At 46.8% G+C, this 15,168-nt stretch overlaps 1 protein-coding gene across 1 annotated transcript; it reads right to left on the bottom strand.

The window, feature by feature from the left end:
- Nucleotides 1–2,039: 2,039 nt before the first annotated feature.
- Nucleotides 2,040–14,783, bottom strand: UNC93B1 (unc-93 homolog B1, TLR signaling regulator). Its single transcript, XM_033159407.1, has 12 exons — nucleotides 14,704–14,783; nucleotides 14,104–14,204; nucleotides 11,310–11,451; nucleotides 9,232–9,385; nucleotides 8,676–8,837; nucleotides 7,701–7,830; nucleotides 7,394–7,487; nucleotides 6,564–6,688; nucleotides 5,239–5,421; nucleotides 4,871–5,144; nucleotides 3,282–3,400; nucleotides 2,040–3,018 (listed from the first exon to the last, which is right to left on the bottom strand). Exons 1-12 carry the CDS (start codon nucleotides 14,711–14,713, stop codon nucleotides 2,698–2,700), a joined length of 1,815 nt encoding a protein of 604 aa, XP_033015298.1. The 5' UTR covers nucleotides 14,714–14,783; the 3' UTR covers nucleotides 2,040–2,697.
- Between the last annotated feature and the right edge of the window lie 385 nt (nucleotides 14,784–15,168).

Genomic DNA, 15,168 nt, shown 5'->3' with positions numbered 1-15,168 from the left:
GGAGAATTTTGGTCTCCCTGGATATTCTGTTAACAAACTGGAAAGTTGTATTACTTCAGAAAGGAGATTCCAACAGAATGGCGGAGTTTGAATTCATTTGTAGATCTGACACTCCTGCCCAATCAACTGAGAACGGCCATTTCATTGCCAAAAGTTCCTGCTGTTTCTAAGTGTTTATGATTTTTGTTTTCAGTTGTGGGTTTTGTCCCCCCCCCCCCAATATTTTTAGGAAGGCTCTTCTACTCCATTACATTTGTATAGCTGAGATTACTACATTGGCAGAATCTGGGCTGCCCAGATGTAGAATGTTACCTGTAGTACTAAAAACCTCACACAAAACAAATGTAGACAGATGTACACTCACACATTTGTTGGCAAATAGAGGCTGTGCTGATGCTGTTAACTATGGACTCCCTCTGATGTTACAAAAGGACAAGGGGCAGTTAATAGGGATGGGGAGGGAAGAACTCCAAGAGAATGCGGCTGAAGGAAAGCTGGGGTAGGACCAGCTGGAGGCACAGAAGGGAAATCAGGGTTGGCTCCTTCCTGTCTACTTGAGTTGCCAACTTTTTGGTCTCTCGGTATTTCCATGCCTGTCACACCTACACAGATGTAAAACATAGATGTGCCATTCAATGAGAATTCCTCAATCCCAAATAATTTTATAAGGATCTCTAGGGTTGGAAATGTTCTCCTTTCACTGAAATATATTTGCTGCATCTCTTAAGGCGTTTGCTTCCAGTGAACCTTTATTAATGTATTTTATTTAAAATCATTTAGAAACAGTTTCACCATTAAAAAAAAATATACAGTGTTGAATTATACAAGGTAGTAACACTATAAACAACTAAAACAAAAATACAAAACCAGTAAAACAGTAGTATAAAGGCACATTAAAAACGATAAAAACAGGTTTTGAGGGAACTGAAGCATATAAAAATAGGGTCCGATCTTAAGGATCAGGGAAAGTAAGCAGGATCCTTTACAATAATGAATATTCCTGGTGCAATACTGTAGCTCACTATCTGAGGCATGATGAGCAATGAAGAATTGCGTTTGAATCTCACCTCTGCACACACACCCAACTCAAGAGATTGCCTTGTGGAGGATGTTCTTTCCACAGTGCCCCTACTTCTTCCCTGCCCCAAATATTTACAGTATTGCCTGATTTCCTTTCAGCTGTCAGTGTTATGCTGAGGATTAATCTTGGGTCCTTGCACCAAGAAGACAAGACACTGTCTTGCATCTCTTCAGGCCACTGGACTACCTAGCTCAGTGTTGCCTTCATATGGCTTTGCCAACATGGTCCCTGCAGATGCCATGGTGCCCACAATGCCCTGCCAAGCTCCCCTCTGCCCCCCCCCCCAGTTCAGGATTCAAAGTCTAAGCTTGAGGCAGCTGCCCAAGATTCTCTCCTAACTAGGGTCGTCAAACCCACAAGGCAACCTGAAATCTCGAGATGACTGACACCTGTCAAAGCCTCTTTGCACATCATTTCCCAAGCACCTGGCAGCCAGTCAGTGATGTGCAAAGTGCTTCCTATGTCCTGCACTCAGCGCTTCCCAAGCACTACACACAGAGCTAGGAAATCTGCCGTCTGCAGAGTGTGACTGTATAAGTTCCTCATGGAGAACCCGTCATACAGCCAATCATGTTGCATCTTTACTTGCCCTGCAGCTGACATCAGGTGTGGGGCAGGTGAGTAGTTTGGGGAAAATGGGCCTCATGGGCGAAATTGGGCCCTGCCTTACAACCAAAGAGCAATCACTGCATAGTGCTCAGGAACTGTGCAGTTGGAAGTTCCTGATGAGAGTTCTGAGAGTCTGTGTATATAGTAACTTGTACAAAGCTCCATATAATAAAAGCTACTGTTCAGCAAGTTCTGTTCCTGGGTCCTGGATTACACCACCATGCTGTACGCTGTGCGAAGAAGGCTGTGATGAGCTGCTAAATTCTCGGCTACACCAACAGTTCCTGCTAAGTAAGACAGCTGACACACAGCTGCTGCCAGTCAACTTTTATGCCGAGTACAATTTATCAACAGTTGAAGACAAGGTTCTTTATTGGTTTATCATGTGAGCACTGGGTGTCGAATGAGCAGGATCAATTTTGTTGCAAGGTCTTTAGTGGATAAACTTGCATATTATCAGAGAGAGAGACAATACCCACCAGCAATAGGGCCAACTGTGATAGGCCACAGAAACACCTTCAGGAGCCAACCTACACAGTAAAAGAACTTATGAAAATGTACCAAGACTTTACTGCCATTTGTTTCTGAAGACTAAGAAAGGTTTGACGTAATTCCCCTTCTCCCAACCTCCAGGGGCTTACGCATCTTAAGTGTTGACATTTTGTACCTTGTACTTATTTATCACAATTCACCTAAACTGTTCCATGGGGATATGCCTGGATAAATTGTACCACCCACAGTTTGAAGTTGGAAATTATGAATCCCAACACATATTAGGCAGGGGAGGCATGAAGAACTTTTGTCAGGAAGTGTGCCTTTGAAGCTTCCTTCTCTTCCAACTGGAGCTGAAGTGTCAGGAGCGAGGTAAGGAAATGGCTCAAACACAGCCTGTGGTCCCAACAAAGTTGAAACATGGCAGAAAGAGGATTCAAGCGATGGAGAGAGGCTGATGCCAAAGGCACCTGACAGTCATATCCCAACCCAGACAGGTGAGAAAAGGGCAGGCACTAACCCACATTCTCTCCCCCTTCCTCTCCCAAGGCCTGCTCATAGGAACATCTGTTCCTTCGGCGAGGTTGATCACGGAGGCCACTGGGTTCCTCCCCTTCTGTCTCTTCCTCAGAGGAGTCGCTCTCCTTATCCTCTTCCTTCTCAGAGCCAGTCTCATCAGAGTTGTCATCGTCCATGTAGCGGTAGCCCCGTACCTTGTGACGGGGCTTGGGAATTTTGGGGAGGCGATGAGGGATCATCTGGGCTACTTTACGCTCCATCCACAGGTAAGATAATACTGCAGCTACCAGGGTAGCGAGCAGGATGGATAACTTGGCCTAGAAGGAAGAGAGACTCCATCAGTTAACAAAAAGGTCAGTTCTGCAAGTATGGCCTAGGCAAAGGAGAACCGTCATCTAGGCTCCTAGGTGTCTTCCATTATTCCTTTCTGCTCATTCCTTCAAGTTCTTTCACAACACTACTGGCTTTAGATTTATTCTCTTATTATCCCTAGGCCAGAGGAACTCTCAAAGTAATCTTCATACGCCACCAAGAGCCAGAGAGGTCAAAGAATTCATGCAATGCCAGGCTTTCCACTTACCTTCATGGGCAGTCCAGACCAGAGATAAACAACAAAGATGGCTATGGCTTGCCACCAGTGATATATGGTGAAGACGAAGTCCTGACGCTCCTTGTCTTCATAAAGTATCCCCAGGAGTGCTGTAGGGAAAGGGCAGGGGACAGGGATGCAGCAACTAGATTCAAAGACCATTAGCTTTCATTGCCTATCTTATTCTTCACAATCGCCCTTCACCTGTGTGTGTGTGTGTGTGTGTGTGTGTGTGTACGTACACACGCACACACACACACGGACCTGATAACCCTTCATGATTCTGAAGAAGCAGACTGCAATCCAAGAAATCTTATGCCATAATAAATGTGTTAAGCCTTCTAAGGTGCTACAAGACACCGCTGCATTATTTCCGCTGCTCTCAGTACAGACTGGTTTGAAAGGTTAGGAAAATAATGCATCTCATAAAATACTCCCCTCCAAAATGTGTAACAAACCATGGAAAAATCTCTTTGGGGCAGTTACTAGGGGTGCTCACGAATGACCAGTCTATAATGCATGTACACAAATGAGCTGTACACTCACATAGTTGTTGACAAGTAATGTTCAGCTGTGTACACAATAGATCAACAAGCATACAGTGTTTCACAGAGACACTTGTACAGATGGAGAAACTACTTGCATCTGTGTTGAGTGCCATGTGTGAACAAGCCCATTATTTTGCTCTACTAGTGATCAATGATGCAGTCAAGGGAGACTGAAGTTCACAGAAGACACTACCTGCCATTCAAGCAGTTAGAATCGAGCCTCTTCCAGGTAACCAGCATCTATCACATCATTTCAGAGACAGGTGGGTAGCCGTGTTGGTCTGCCATAGTCGAAACAAAATAGGAAATTCTTTCCAGTAGCACCTTAGAGACCAACTGAGTTTGTTCTTGGTATGAGCTTTCGTGTGCATGCATCTGAAGAAGTGTGCATGCACACGAAAGCTCATACCAAGAACAAACTCAGTTGGTCTCTAAGGTGCTACTGGAAAGAATTTCCTATTTTGTTTCGATCATTTCAGAGAGTTGTTGTTACCATCGTATTGTCCAGCTCAGCTTGCTGTACCTCCTAGTCCAGAGAAAGCCAAGGTGATGTCCTCCAGATGTCGTTGGACTCCCAACTCCTATCATCCCTGGCCATGGACCATGCTAGCTGGGGCTGATGGGAGTTGAGAGTCCAACAGCAGGGCACAGCATTGGCTACTCCTGTCCTAGCCTATGGAAGGTACAACAGCTACTACACCAAGTGCAGGCAATGTTTGCAGCCTCTGCTTCACATGCAGAAGGTCCCAGGTTTGATCCCAAGCATATCCAGGCAGGTTGGGAGAGAACTGTGGCTGAAAGCTTTGGGAGTTGCTACCAGTCACTGTAGACCAGGGTTTCCCAAACTTGGGTCTCCTGCTGTTTTCGGACTACAACTCCCACCATCCCTAGTTAGCAGGACCAGTGGTCAGGGATGGTGGGAGCTGGAGACCCAAGTTTGGGAAACAGTGCCATAGACAATAGTGAGGTAGACAGACTGATGATCTGACTTGGTATAAGGCTCCGACACAAAAGGGGTATTGTTTTACTCACAGCTGAGGCCTGTCTTGTTGAGGGCACTGCCAAGACCCCAGAGTGCAGCTACCAGATAGAGCAGGGCTGCTTCGCCTAAGCTACGGGCCTGAGGTGCCCAACAGAAGAGGCCAATCAAGAGGATGGCATGGACCGATGCTCCGGCAAGCAGTGGTACTTGGCGAGGCAGACACAGCATAGAGAGACCCAGGGTGGAGCAGACAGCAGAGGAGAGTCCATAAGCGGTGAAGATGTACGCCATGCGCTCCAGGCCGATGGAGCAGACGCCATAGTTCTGGGAAGTGGAGAAGAAGGACCTTTTGGTTAGCACGGAGGTACTTGTGTGCCCAGCCCTTCCTGTCTCCAAACCCGGGAGGACTTCGCATTACCAGGGTGAAGCCAGTGCAGAAGAAGACCACCTCAAATCCACTGTAGATGAAGAAGACAATGAGGTGGCGCAGGCGGTAGTCCCGCATGTGCTTGAAAGGCAGTTGGAATATGTTGCCCCAGCCAATGCTGCGCAAATCTATCTCCTCTGTGGGGCGATATGCTGAGCCACACAGAAGCAACACCTGCGGAAACAGAAAGGTGTGGCACTGAGATATCAGAAGCTGGGCAAAAATGACCAGGGCTCTCCCTATACTCTCCTTGTTAAAAGCACCCGTGACCGTCCACACGATAGCGCAACTCCAACTCAGCCCCAGCCAGCATGGCCAATGGTCAGGCCACAAATTATAAGGAGGGCCACAGATCCCCCATCTCTTCTGGGAATGTTTAAGCATAATTTCCTGCGTTGTCCCATCACCTCCCCTGCCAAACATAGACACTGGTGGCAGCCAGTGATGTGAGGCAGAGAAATATGCAACAAGATAACATCAGAAGTCTGTCTAAGTATTACAGATGGGGCAAAGAGAACTCGACATGGGGCTGCTGTTTTCAATGGCAACCCAGTGTCCATACCCCTTGCAAGGTAAAATAAATAAATGGATCACATTTACATAGACCAGAGATTTTGTTCATTCTTCTCATTTAACCTCATTTCCCCCTATATTAAGGGACAGTTTTGATATGGCTGCATCTTTGCATGGTACCACTTGAAAGCTCTTTTCTGGGTCCACAATCCATGCTGCAGCAGCAGCAGCAGCAGCAACACTTACCCTATGCTCCAGCCCATACAGGTGGAGCACCCATACCCAGCTAGGTAAAGACAGAGGCAATCCTAGTGTTTGGCTGCTGCAGATATACAGGTCAACACACTGATCCATAGTTATGTTTCCGGATGGGACATATTCCTCAACCCGCCTGGAATGCAGCCACACAACCTTCATTGTCAAGAGACAATATCCTTCTGAATACCAGCTGCTAGAAACAGCAGGAGGGGACAATGCTGTTATGCCCATGTCCTGCTTGCAGGCTTTTCATAGGCATCTGGTTAGCCTATGTGAGAACAGGATTCTGGACTAGATGGGCCACTGGCCTGATCCAGCAGGCTCTTCTTGTGTACACAGGGGGTTCAAGAGGATTGCACTATCACATGCACAATGAACACATTTGCTTTGTATGTGATTTACCTGCCAACTGTGTACACGTTTTAGGGGCAGAGGAATCTGGGTTGCAGAATGTATTGCTTTTACTACTGATTTCATGATGACCACAAGCATGGCGAGTTAATCCATGCCTTTGCCCTTGTGCTTTTTTGTCCCTAGCTTCATACCAGGAGCATGGAGAGGAAGGCCACTCCCATGAGCACACTCTCCACTGTGATGAGCTCATTGCTGTGTGGCAGCTTCTGCAGAACTGTGGTGTTAAGCCCTGTGAGAATTCCATGGCTCTTTGTCCCTGCAAGGGAAAAAACAGCACTTTCAGAGACCACAGGCCTAGTTAGGAGAGGGTCCCCAAAGATTAGGATCATAGGTATAAAGGGTGGGGATGGGAACACTTATTGCCCAGAGGTGGCTGTGTATGGACAGTTGGAAGTTGCATGCCAGTGGATGAGGCTGGAGCCAGCAGTTGGTAAGGCCTAGACCATTCACTGACTCACTTGCTCCAAGACACTCCCAAAGAAATTTCTCCAAATCCCTCCATCCCCCTATTTTCCCCATTCATTCTTTTCATTAACTGCACAGGTGATTTTGTCTGGTAACCCAACCTCCTCCCAATACATAGACAGGTAAATTTACAACAAATTCCTCCTTCAATCTGCCCCACCCCCACCCCCAAGATCTTGGAGAGGCAACTTACATTAAGCTCAATTTGCTCAAGGGGGTGGAGGTAAATGGCTACTTTAGAATCATAGAATCATAGAGTTGGAAGAGACCCCAAGGGCCATCCAGTCCAACCCCCTGCCAAGCAGGAAACACCATCAAAGCATTCCTGACAGATGGCTGTCAAGCCTCCGCTTAAAGACCTCCAAAGAAGGAGACTCCACCACACTCCTAGGCAGCAAATTCCACCTTACAGCAAGCCAGCCAGCAAAACACCTCTTCTGCATGCAAGACAGATGCTCTACCCACTGAGCTATAGCCCCTCAGCCAGGATACTCACCACAGTGCTGTACATTGGAGAGAGTGTGGTTCAAATCAGAGAGATGCCCCTTTACGAAGAAAAACATGGGAAACTGGGCACAGACAAAGCTCAGCTGGAAAACAGGGCGAGAGAGAATGGGACGATAAACTAACCGTGGGCAGGAGAGAGAGAGAAACCCAACATGTGCAGAGAATGTCCCCTCACTGAACTATATCAGCCATGGCCGCCATTTCCCAACAGACAAGGAGAGACAATGGGGAATACACACACACATCCCGCTCCACCCCAAAGGTGCATGAAAAAACCCTTTTAATAGAGCTCTCACATAGAATATGGCGTAAAAGACAGTCTGGAAGCCAACAATGTAGGAGTTGTAGGCCCCACGTGGTGCCCTTTGCTGCTCCTGGACATGTTCCAACTTGTAGTTTGCATATTCATAGTACTTCTGTGCCATCCTGTTGAGGCAAGTCGAACATATCAGATGGCCAGGTGAGTGCAACCAGCTGCCCACCTGCTCTCTCCAGGACACACTCTGGACCAGGGTAGGGAGCCTGTGGCACTCCAGATTTTTTTGTTTTATTCATTTATATATAAAAAAAATATGTATACACTGCTACACCACAAAAATACATCGAAGCACGACCGAATGAAAACCATACAATAAAAGCATAACAAGTCAAAAACGAAGGTCAGTACAGTCGTACTTCAGAAGTTGAATGGAATCCATTCCAGAAATCCGTTTGACTTTCAAAACGTCCAGGAACCAAGGCACGGCTTCCGATTGGCTGCAGGAAGCTCCTGCAGCCAATCGGAAGCTGCGGAAACCGCAATGGATATTCGGGTTCCAAAGAATGTTCGCAAACTGGAACTATCACTTACGGGTTTGCAGCATTCGGGAGACAAAATGTTTGTCTCGCAAGGCGTTCAACTTCCAAGGTACGACCGTATATTTATTTATGCTGTGAGATGCTCCCACCACCCCTATGCTGGCTGCGGCTGATGGGAGCAAGAGTCTAAGGAGATCTGGAGGGCCACATGCTCCTTAGACCTGCTGTAACATTCCTCCTCCCATGGAAGCTGCCAAGAAATGCTTCTGCAGGTTGGGGCAACCAGAACACCCAAAACGCTTTTACCACACTGACGATGGAACATCTCAATGCCAACACCGGTCGGGAATTCACAATATTGTTAAGGAGAGTCGCTAAGTGACCAGAATGGTACTTATGTATGGTAAGGGCCATGCAAAGACACTCGGGGAGGTCTTTCAATCTAGTGTCTTTCCCTTCTGCATCAGGCTTACCGGGTGACATAATTGCCCATGGAGGCCCAGAGAGGTATAATGGCAGCCCCGATGGCCACGGCCGATGGCACCAAGGTATAGTAGCGTTCCCAGTAGTTGGTGGAGACAAAGAGTGTGTAGACACCCACGGCCAAGAACAGCATCCATTTGGTGCCAAAGAATCTGGAAAGACAGAAAAAAGAGGTCTTTCTGGGCAGGGCGAAATGTTTTAACAACTGTGAAATTACTTGTGTTCTAGCTAGCTCAGGAAACAGGATTCAGGTTTTTTCACCCCTTCCAAAAGAATGGCGCGTCCACACTGAGGGTTTTTAGCACCTCCCACTGATTGTTCTCCCACGATAAGCTACATAATCTTCCATGCTTCAGAAGGTGCATTCCCCCCATCTCTTGTCATGTTTTCGCTCACTTTTGGCAGGGTAAAGTGTGAGAAAACCCCTGGCATGGGCGCACACCCAAAATCTGTATTCCAGGCACAGCTCCCCCCAACAAAAAATATATATGAATAGCATGAAGAGTATTCAGAGGGGGTGATCAGGAAGTCAGAGCAGAGGAATACCTGATGAGCATCGGAGTGTAGAACAGGGCAACAAGAGGTGTGACATTGATGCCCATCAGCATCTTGCTGTCAATGTTCTGTAGTTCCAGGTTGCTATATTTCACCTCTCGGTACGTCTCGTCATAGTGTAGGATGAGCTGCATCTGCAGCAAGCCTAGGAAAGATGACAGGGACACTTAAGAGTTGGCACAACCTTGTTCAGTACAGGTACCACACTGCTAAACTAGCTCCCCACCCACCCAAGGGGGGGAAAGGTAACAGTGGCTGATGAAGGCTCTCCTCTCCAAGCGGCAGGGAATATTCAGAGGTTGCACCAGGGCTGCAAGATATAGTCATGTTCAGGAACAGAGTTGGCTTGTCCAGGATCCCTCCGCTTACTTCCTCAGTGAGTTCAACACCACACTGAGACCTACACCATCCAACAGGAGCAAGTGGGTGAAATTGTTAAAAAGTCGCCCGTTTTAATATACCGGTACTCTTGGAAGCTGAGGCAGAGGCCCAGGTTTCATCAGGATGCCAAGCATCATAAATTGCTTCTCCTCCCTGCCACTGGATCTGCTCCTGTTAGATTGGTAGGATGGTGCTATTCTGTTATTCTGCTGCAGAGGAATAGTAGGATGCAACTTGCACATCCTGCTCCTTCACAACAAGGTAAGGTCCAAAACCTTTGGATCTGAATCAAATGTGCAAAATGAAAATGAAAACAGATAGTGCTTCCTCTGGGACTATGCCACCAGAATGCCCTTGTGAGGAAGACAGCATATTTTTAGGGCTCCCACATAAAGATACACATGCAGTTCCCTAAACATCAGCGTTGCCTCCATTAATTACCATGTACAAGGACCATGGAAGAGGACCAAGGAGAGGTTTCAAAACAGTGTTGTTTGGTGGACTGAGCCCCTAAAAACCAAGCAAATCAACACCTGTAATCCCAAAGGGTCTTTATGAACTACAAAGTAGCACTTTCCACTATTTTATGAAACAACGGGTGTGCTACGTGCAATGAATCACCACTAGAGATTTAAGTTTGCAACAGGTCACCATTTTGGATTTAATTTTATCACAGCAAACCAACACTTTTCTGTTGGATTTTGACTTCTGCAACTTCAGCTTGAATTGAAAGAGGAAATAAAGATTTCACCCAAGCAGATGTTGCAATCCTGGCTTAGAGACCAAAAATATTGCAATCGTAACAATCATGGGCCCATGTAAGGAACCCACGGCATCATGTCCTAGGCTGGTATGAAATAGCTGTGGTCAGAACCACAGGGAAAGCACTGAGCTGTCACAGGACTGGCTCAGCCGCTGAAAACAAAGATAGGGAACCAACCACAAGAAACAGACAGGCAAGAACACAAAAAGAGCTCATCTGGATCAGACCAAAGGCTCATCAATCCAGCATCCCCTTTCCTGTAGTGGCCTCTGGGAAGGCCATGAGCAGAACATGTGCATAACAGCACTCTCTACTCACATTCCCTGAAATGCTATTCAGAAACATGCTGCCTCTAGACCTGGAGGTAGTTATGTAGCCATCATGGCTAGTGGCCACAGATACATTTATCCTCCATTCATGTGTTTAATCTCCTTTGAAAGCCATCCAATATGGTGGCCATCACTACATCTTGCGGTAGCAAATTCCAGAGTTTAATTATACACAATATGAGGAAGTACTTCCTTTTCTCTTCCAATATTCAACTTCATTGGATGGCTCCAGCTTCTAGTATTGAGAGATGCAGAAACATCTGTCCATTCCAAATGGTTGTCAAGCTGTATCTGCCCTACATCTCAGCAGGCTATAACCACCCTATGGTGGTGGAATCCTGCTGATCATCCACTTTAGCCAACAGATCCTGGAGTTTCCCATTCAGCTGCCTGGTCCTTCCATGCCTCCCTATACCACTAAGTTTGGAAGCTGCAAGTTGCCTTGAGACATCATTATTTCAACCATTTATATACCGCTTAATTGCAATGACTTCTAAGTGTTGTGCAAGAAGCTCAATATAATGCAAACATAAATCTTGTTAAAATGAGATTAAGAAGAATAAACAGGAGATTAAGACAACAAAAGTGTAGCATACCTAGAAAGACCCCGTAGGTCAGCATTCCCCCCAAGCTGGCTGCCAAGAGGTTCTTGATCACACCAAAGCGCTTGCGGCGGAAGTACTTGCTCTCCTCCTCCTCTTCGTCATACTCGGCATGAGCCCCCACAAAGTCATCCAGCTGGAGACAGAAGCGTCACATGGGGGTTAAGAGAAACACCCTGGCAAACCCCCCCATGGCGGAGAGCCAGCATGCCATATATCTCAGAGGGAGAGAGAAAGAAATGAGGACCACTGTGAGGTAGTGGATAGAGTGCCAGACTAGGAGCTGGGAGACCAAGTTTCAAAGCCCCACTTGGCCATGAAGCTCACTGGGTGAACTTGAGTTAGTCCCTGCCTCTCAGCCTAACCAACCTTGCAGGGAACCGTGTTCACCACCTTGAGCTCTCTGGACAAGAAAGCAGGATATAAATGCAATAAATATGTTTAGGGAAGTTTTTAATGTTTGATGTTTTAACGTGTTTTAAATATTCTGTTGGCTGGGGAGGCCCGGCCAGATGGTCAGGGTATAAGTAATAAATTATTATTATTAAAATAAATAAAAAGCCAATGACTTAGGGTGAGGAAGGCACTGCTAGAGAGGGCTGTTCTCCATTCCAAGGCTGTTTTTTTAATTATTATTATTAGGCTGCTGAGAATAAGTGGTATGCTCGTGTTCTTGTATGCATGTTGAAGAGCCAGCATACATGCCAAAAATAAAATTTTTGGGCTTTCCCCCCTCCACATCAAAGAAAGAAAGCCCCTGTTCTTTTGCTCAAGGACAATGCTCGTCCAGGTTGTGTGGTGGTGTTTTTCTCCGTCAAAAGAAACAGCGGGTCTGTATTTAGCTTCCATGTAACAGACAGGGAGAAGAGAATTTTGCTGCAGAAGGAAGGGCTGCACATGACTCCCTGCCCTTTTGTTTTTAATCACGAGAGACGAGCAACTCTGATTTGAAAGAACATCTGCAGAGGAAGGATTGCAGTTACCTCTCCCGCCCCCCCTGCCCCCACTTCTTTTTTAATCAAAGGAGATGAGCAATTCTGAAAGAACAACAGCAAAGGTGGTGGGGCTGCTTCTTTTTCACGGTAGGCTATTGCTGCACAGGGTGGGTTTGCTAGCGTTTCCCTTTTTTGTTGTTGTTTCTTTACATGCAACATAAATACTCCTGTTACTTGCATTGGGAATGCTGATCCTACAAACAGGTTTACAGAGCAAGCCTAAATGGGGCTAGAGAGGACCAAAGAGGCACAGCCAGGCAAAGCAGAAGGTGGTGGCTAACTTCTTGAGCTGAGGGGCTCAATGACTGCATCCCTTGGGGGATCTCCAGGGCTTTGGATCTATTATTGCATTTTGCTGCTGGTGGAGCTGTGTCTAAACCAGTGAGCCTAGGGCTTGCCGATCAGAAGGTCGGCGGTTCGAATGCCCGCGGTGGAGTGAGCTCCCGTTGCTCGGTCCCAGCTCCTGCCCACCTAGCAGTTTGAAAGCACATCAAAGTGCAAGTAGATAAATACCGGTAGGTACCGCTCTGGTGGGAAGGTAAATAGCATTTCCATGTGCTGCTCTGGTTTGCCAGAAGCGGCTTTGTCATGCTGGCCACATGACCTGAAAGCTGTCTGCGGACAAACGCCCTCTCCCTTGGCCAGTAAAGCGAGATGAGCGCCGGAACCCCAGACTGGACTTAATGGTCAGGGGTCCCTTTACCTTTTCCACAGCAGAACAGATCTCTCTCCCTTCCCTCCAGCAGCAACAACGACCCTTTCCACTGGCAGAGGTGATTGCACTGCATCCTAACCACCACCAGCAGCTTCTATAAACAAACCAAACTGTTTAATTCCTTCATGAAACAAACATGGGCATTCAGGTGGAATAGCAGTGTGACTTTTATCATCTTTGACATCAGGTGTGTTTGCCAGCAAATGCCCATTAACACTTGCAAATGACATTCTGCTCATAAGACTCATAGGCATAAGCACCTGCTGGGTGAACATTGCTTTTCTCAAAGTGACAGAATACTGCAGCTCAAGTGTTGGGGGAAAGACAATGTCACTGTGGCAAAGCACTTTCTTGGAAGGGAAAGAAGCCAGAGATCTTTGCAACCACTGGGAAAACAACTGCACACGCATGGTCCTAAGAAACAGTTGTGAAGCAAAGTCCTCCCAACTATATTACTGAAGTCAACAACATTCCTTCACTCTATTCTTGTGAAGGGAAACCCAACAAATATTATTCCCTAACAACAACAACAACAACAACAACAACAACAAATTACTTATACCCCGCCCATCTGACTGGCTTGCCCCAGCCACTCTGGGCAGCTTCCAACTTAATATAAAAACACAGCAAGACATCAGACATTACAAGCTTCCCAATACAGGGCTGATTTCAGATGTCTTCAGAACGTGCCACTGCCGAGAAGGTTCCCTGTAACTTCACTTCCCCGCATATGAAGCTGTGCACTAGTTCAGGAATAAGTTTTTGACAACCAAGGACGTACAATATTTTATTGTTTCATTAAAAAAAAAAAAAACTTAAACAAGCACATGCAGCTCAAAGTTGCCAGAAAGCTGACTACAAAAGTAACCCAGGCTGCAGATTCTACAGTGCTTCTCTAGAGAAAGACCCATTTCATTCTGCATGGCTTACTTCTGAGTGGGCATGCGGACCATTTATTTATTTACTTTATCTGACACTCTCTAACCGCTGTGCAGAACTGATCGCATTCTTAAACCCATTGAAAGACAATTTCCACCCACTATGAATACTTTGCTGGGGAGTGGGAGGGGCCTCTTACCTGAACCTCTGGGCCATTCAGGATAGGGCCGTTTGTGACGTCGATCCCCTGGCCGTCGGGGGGCGGCCCGTGGCCCGGCGCCTCTTCGTACACATTGCCACCTGCAGGGAACACACGGTGAGGAGGAAACGAAAGCTGAACACTCCGCACCTCCCTCTCCCTTCCCTCGGGGCTGCAAACTCTGCCGCAGACTCGGGGGTCCCGGAGCAGTTCGACCACCAGCTCCCCTTTTTAAAAAAGAGACGCCCGCCACGTCTAGACCACGTCAAGTTTTCTGCTTGCATCGTTTTACGGCTTACCGGGCAAAGAGAAATATACGAATATACAAACGGAAGTAATAAATAACCAAATCTTTCCTTCATCGGCACTGACACCGATTTCACGCCGGGACAGGTGGCGGTTACGCTCGCTCCACTTTGGGAGAAAGGATGCTAAGATAAGGAACGTCAGAAAGTTGTGCTAGGATAAAACGGGACTCTAGGAAAGAGAGGGCGCTTCTAAAAGCATGCGAAGCGGAAGCGGCGCAAATTCCCGGTTTGTTTCCCCCACCCATCCCGGATCCTGATCCAGCTTCCCCTCCCACTCAAGGATCAATTATACCTGGTTCCATGGCAGCTCCAGAGGCGTCGCTGCTTCTCAAAAAGTGGAGGGTTCGCTGCGCTTTTCCGGCTCCACTGGGGTGGGCGGGGTGGAGAAAGGGAGGGGGCGAGCTCTTAAAGAGGTAGGAGTATCAGAAAGGCAAGCTAGGGGAGTGGATTCTATACGTATGTTATATTATACAGTACACACAGTAAGTGTGTGTGCAAAGCGGTTTCTGTGCTTATTCTACTTAAACGGCTGCCTTAAAACATTGAAATAGTTCGCCCAAAAAGTCAAAATACTCTTCATAAATCGGGGAGCAGATTACTACTACTACTACTACTACTACTACTTTTAATACAGGTACTTACAACAACCGATTTTAAAAAGGCACCTACTCTTCTTTCCCACCCATTTCTGCAGCCTAGATGTGCATTGCGAATATAGATATATAGATACATGATACAGATATGGTTACAACGGTCA

Source organism: Lacerta agilis, chromosome 1 (genome assembly GCF_009819535.1).
Source record: "Lacerta agilis isolate rLacAgi1 chromosome 1, rLacAgi1.pri, whole genome shotgun sequence".
In the NCBI taxonomy this organism is placed as follows: Eukaryota; Metazoa; Chordata; class Lepidosauria; order Squamata; family Lacertidae; genus Lacerta; species Lacerta agilis.
The sequence above is the reverse complement of the archived record's forward strand: the minus strand, read 5'-3'. Positions and strand labels throughout refer to the sequence as shown.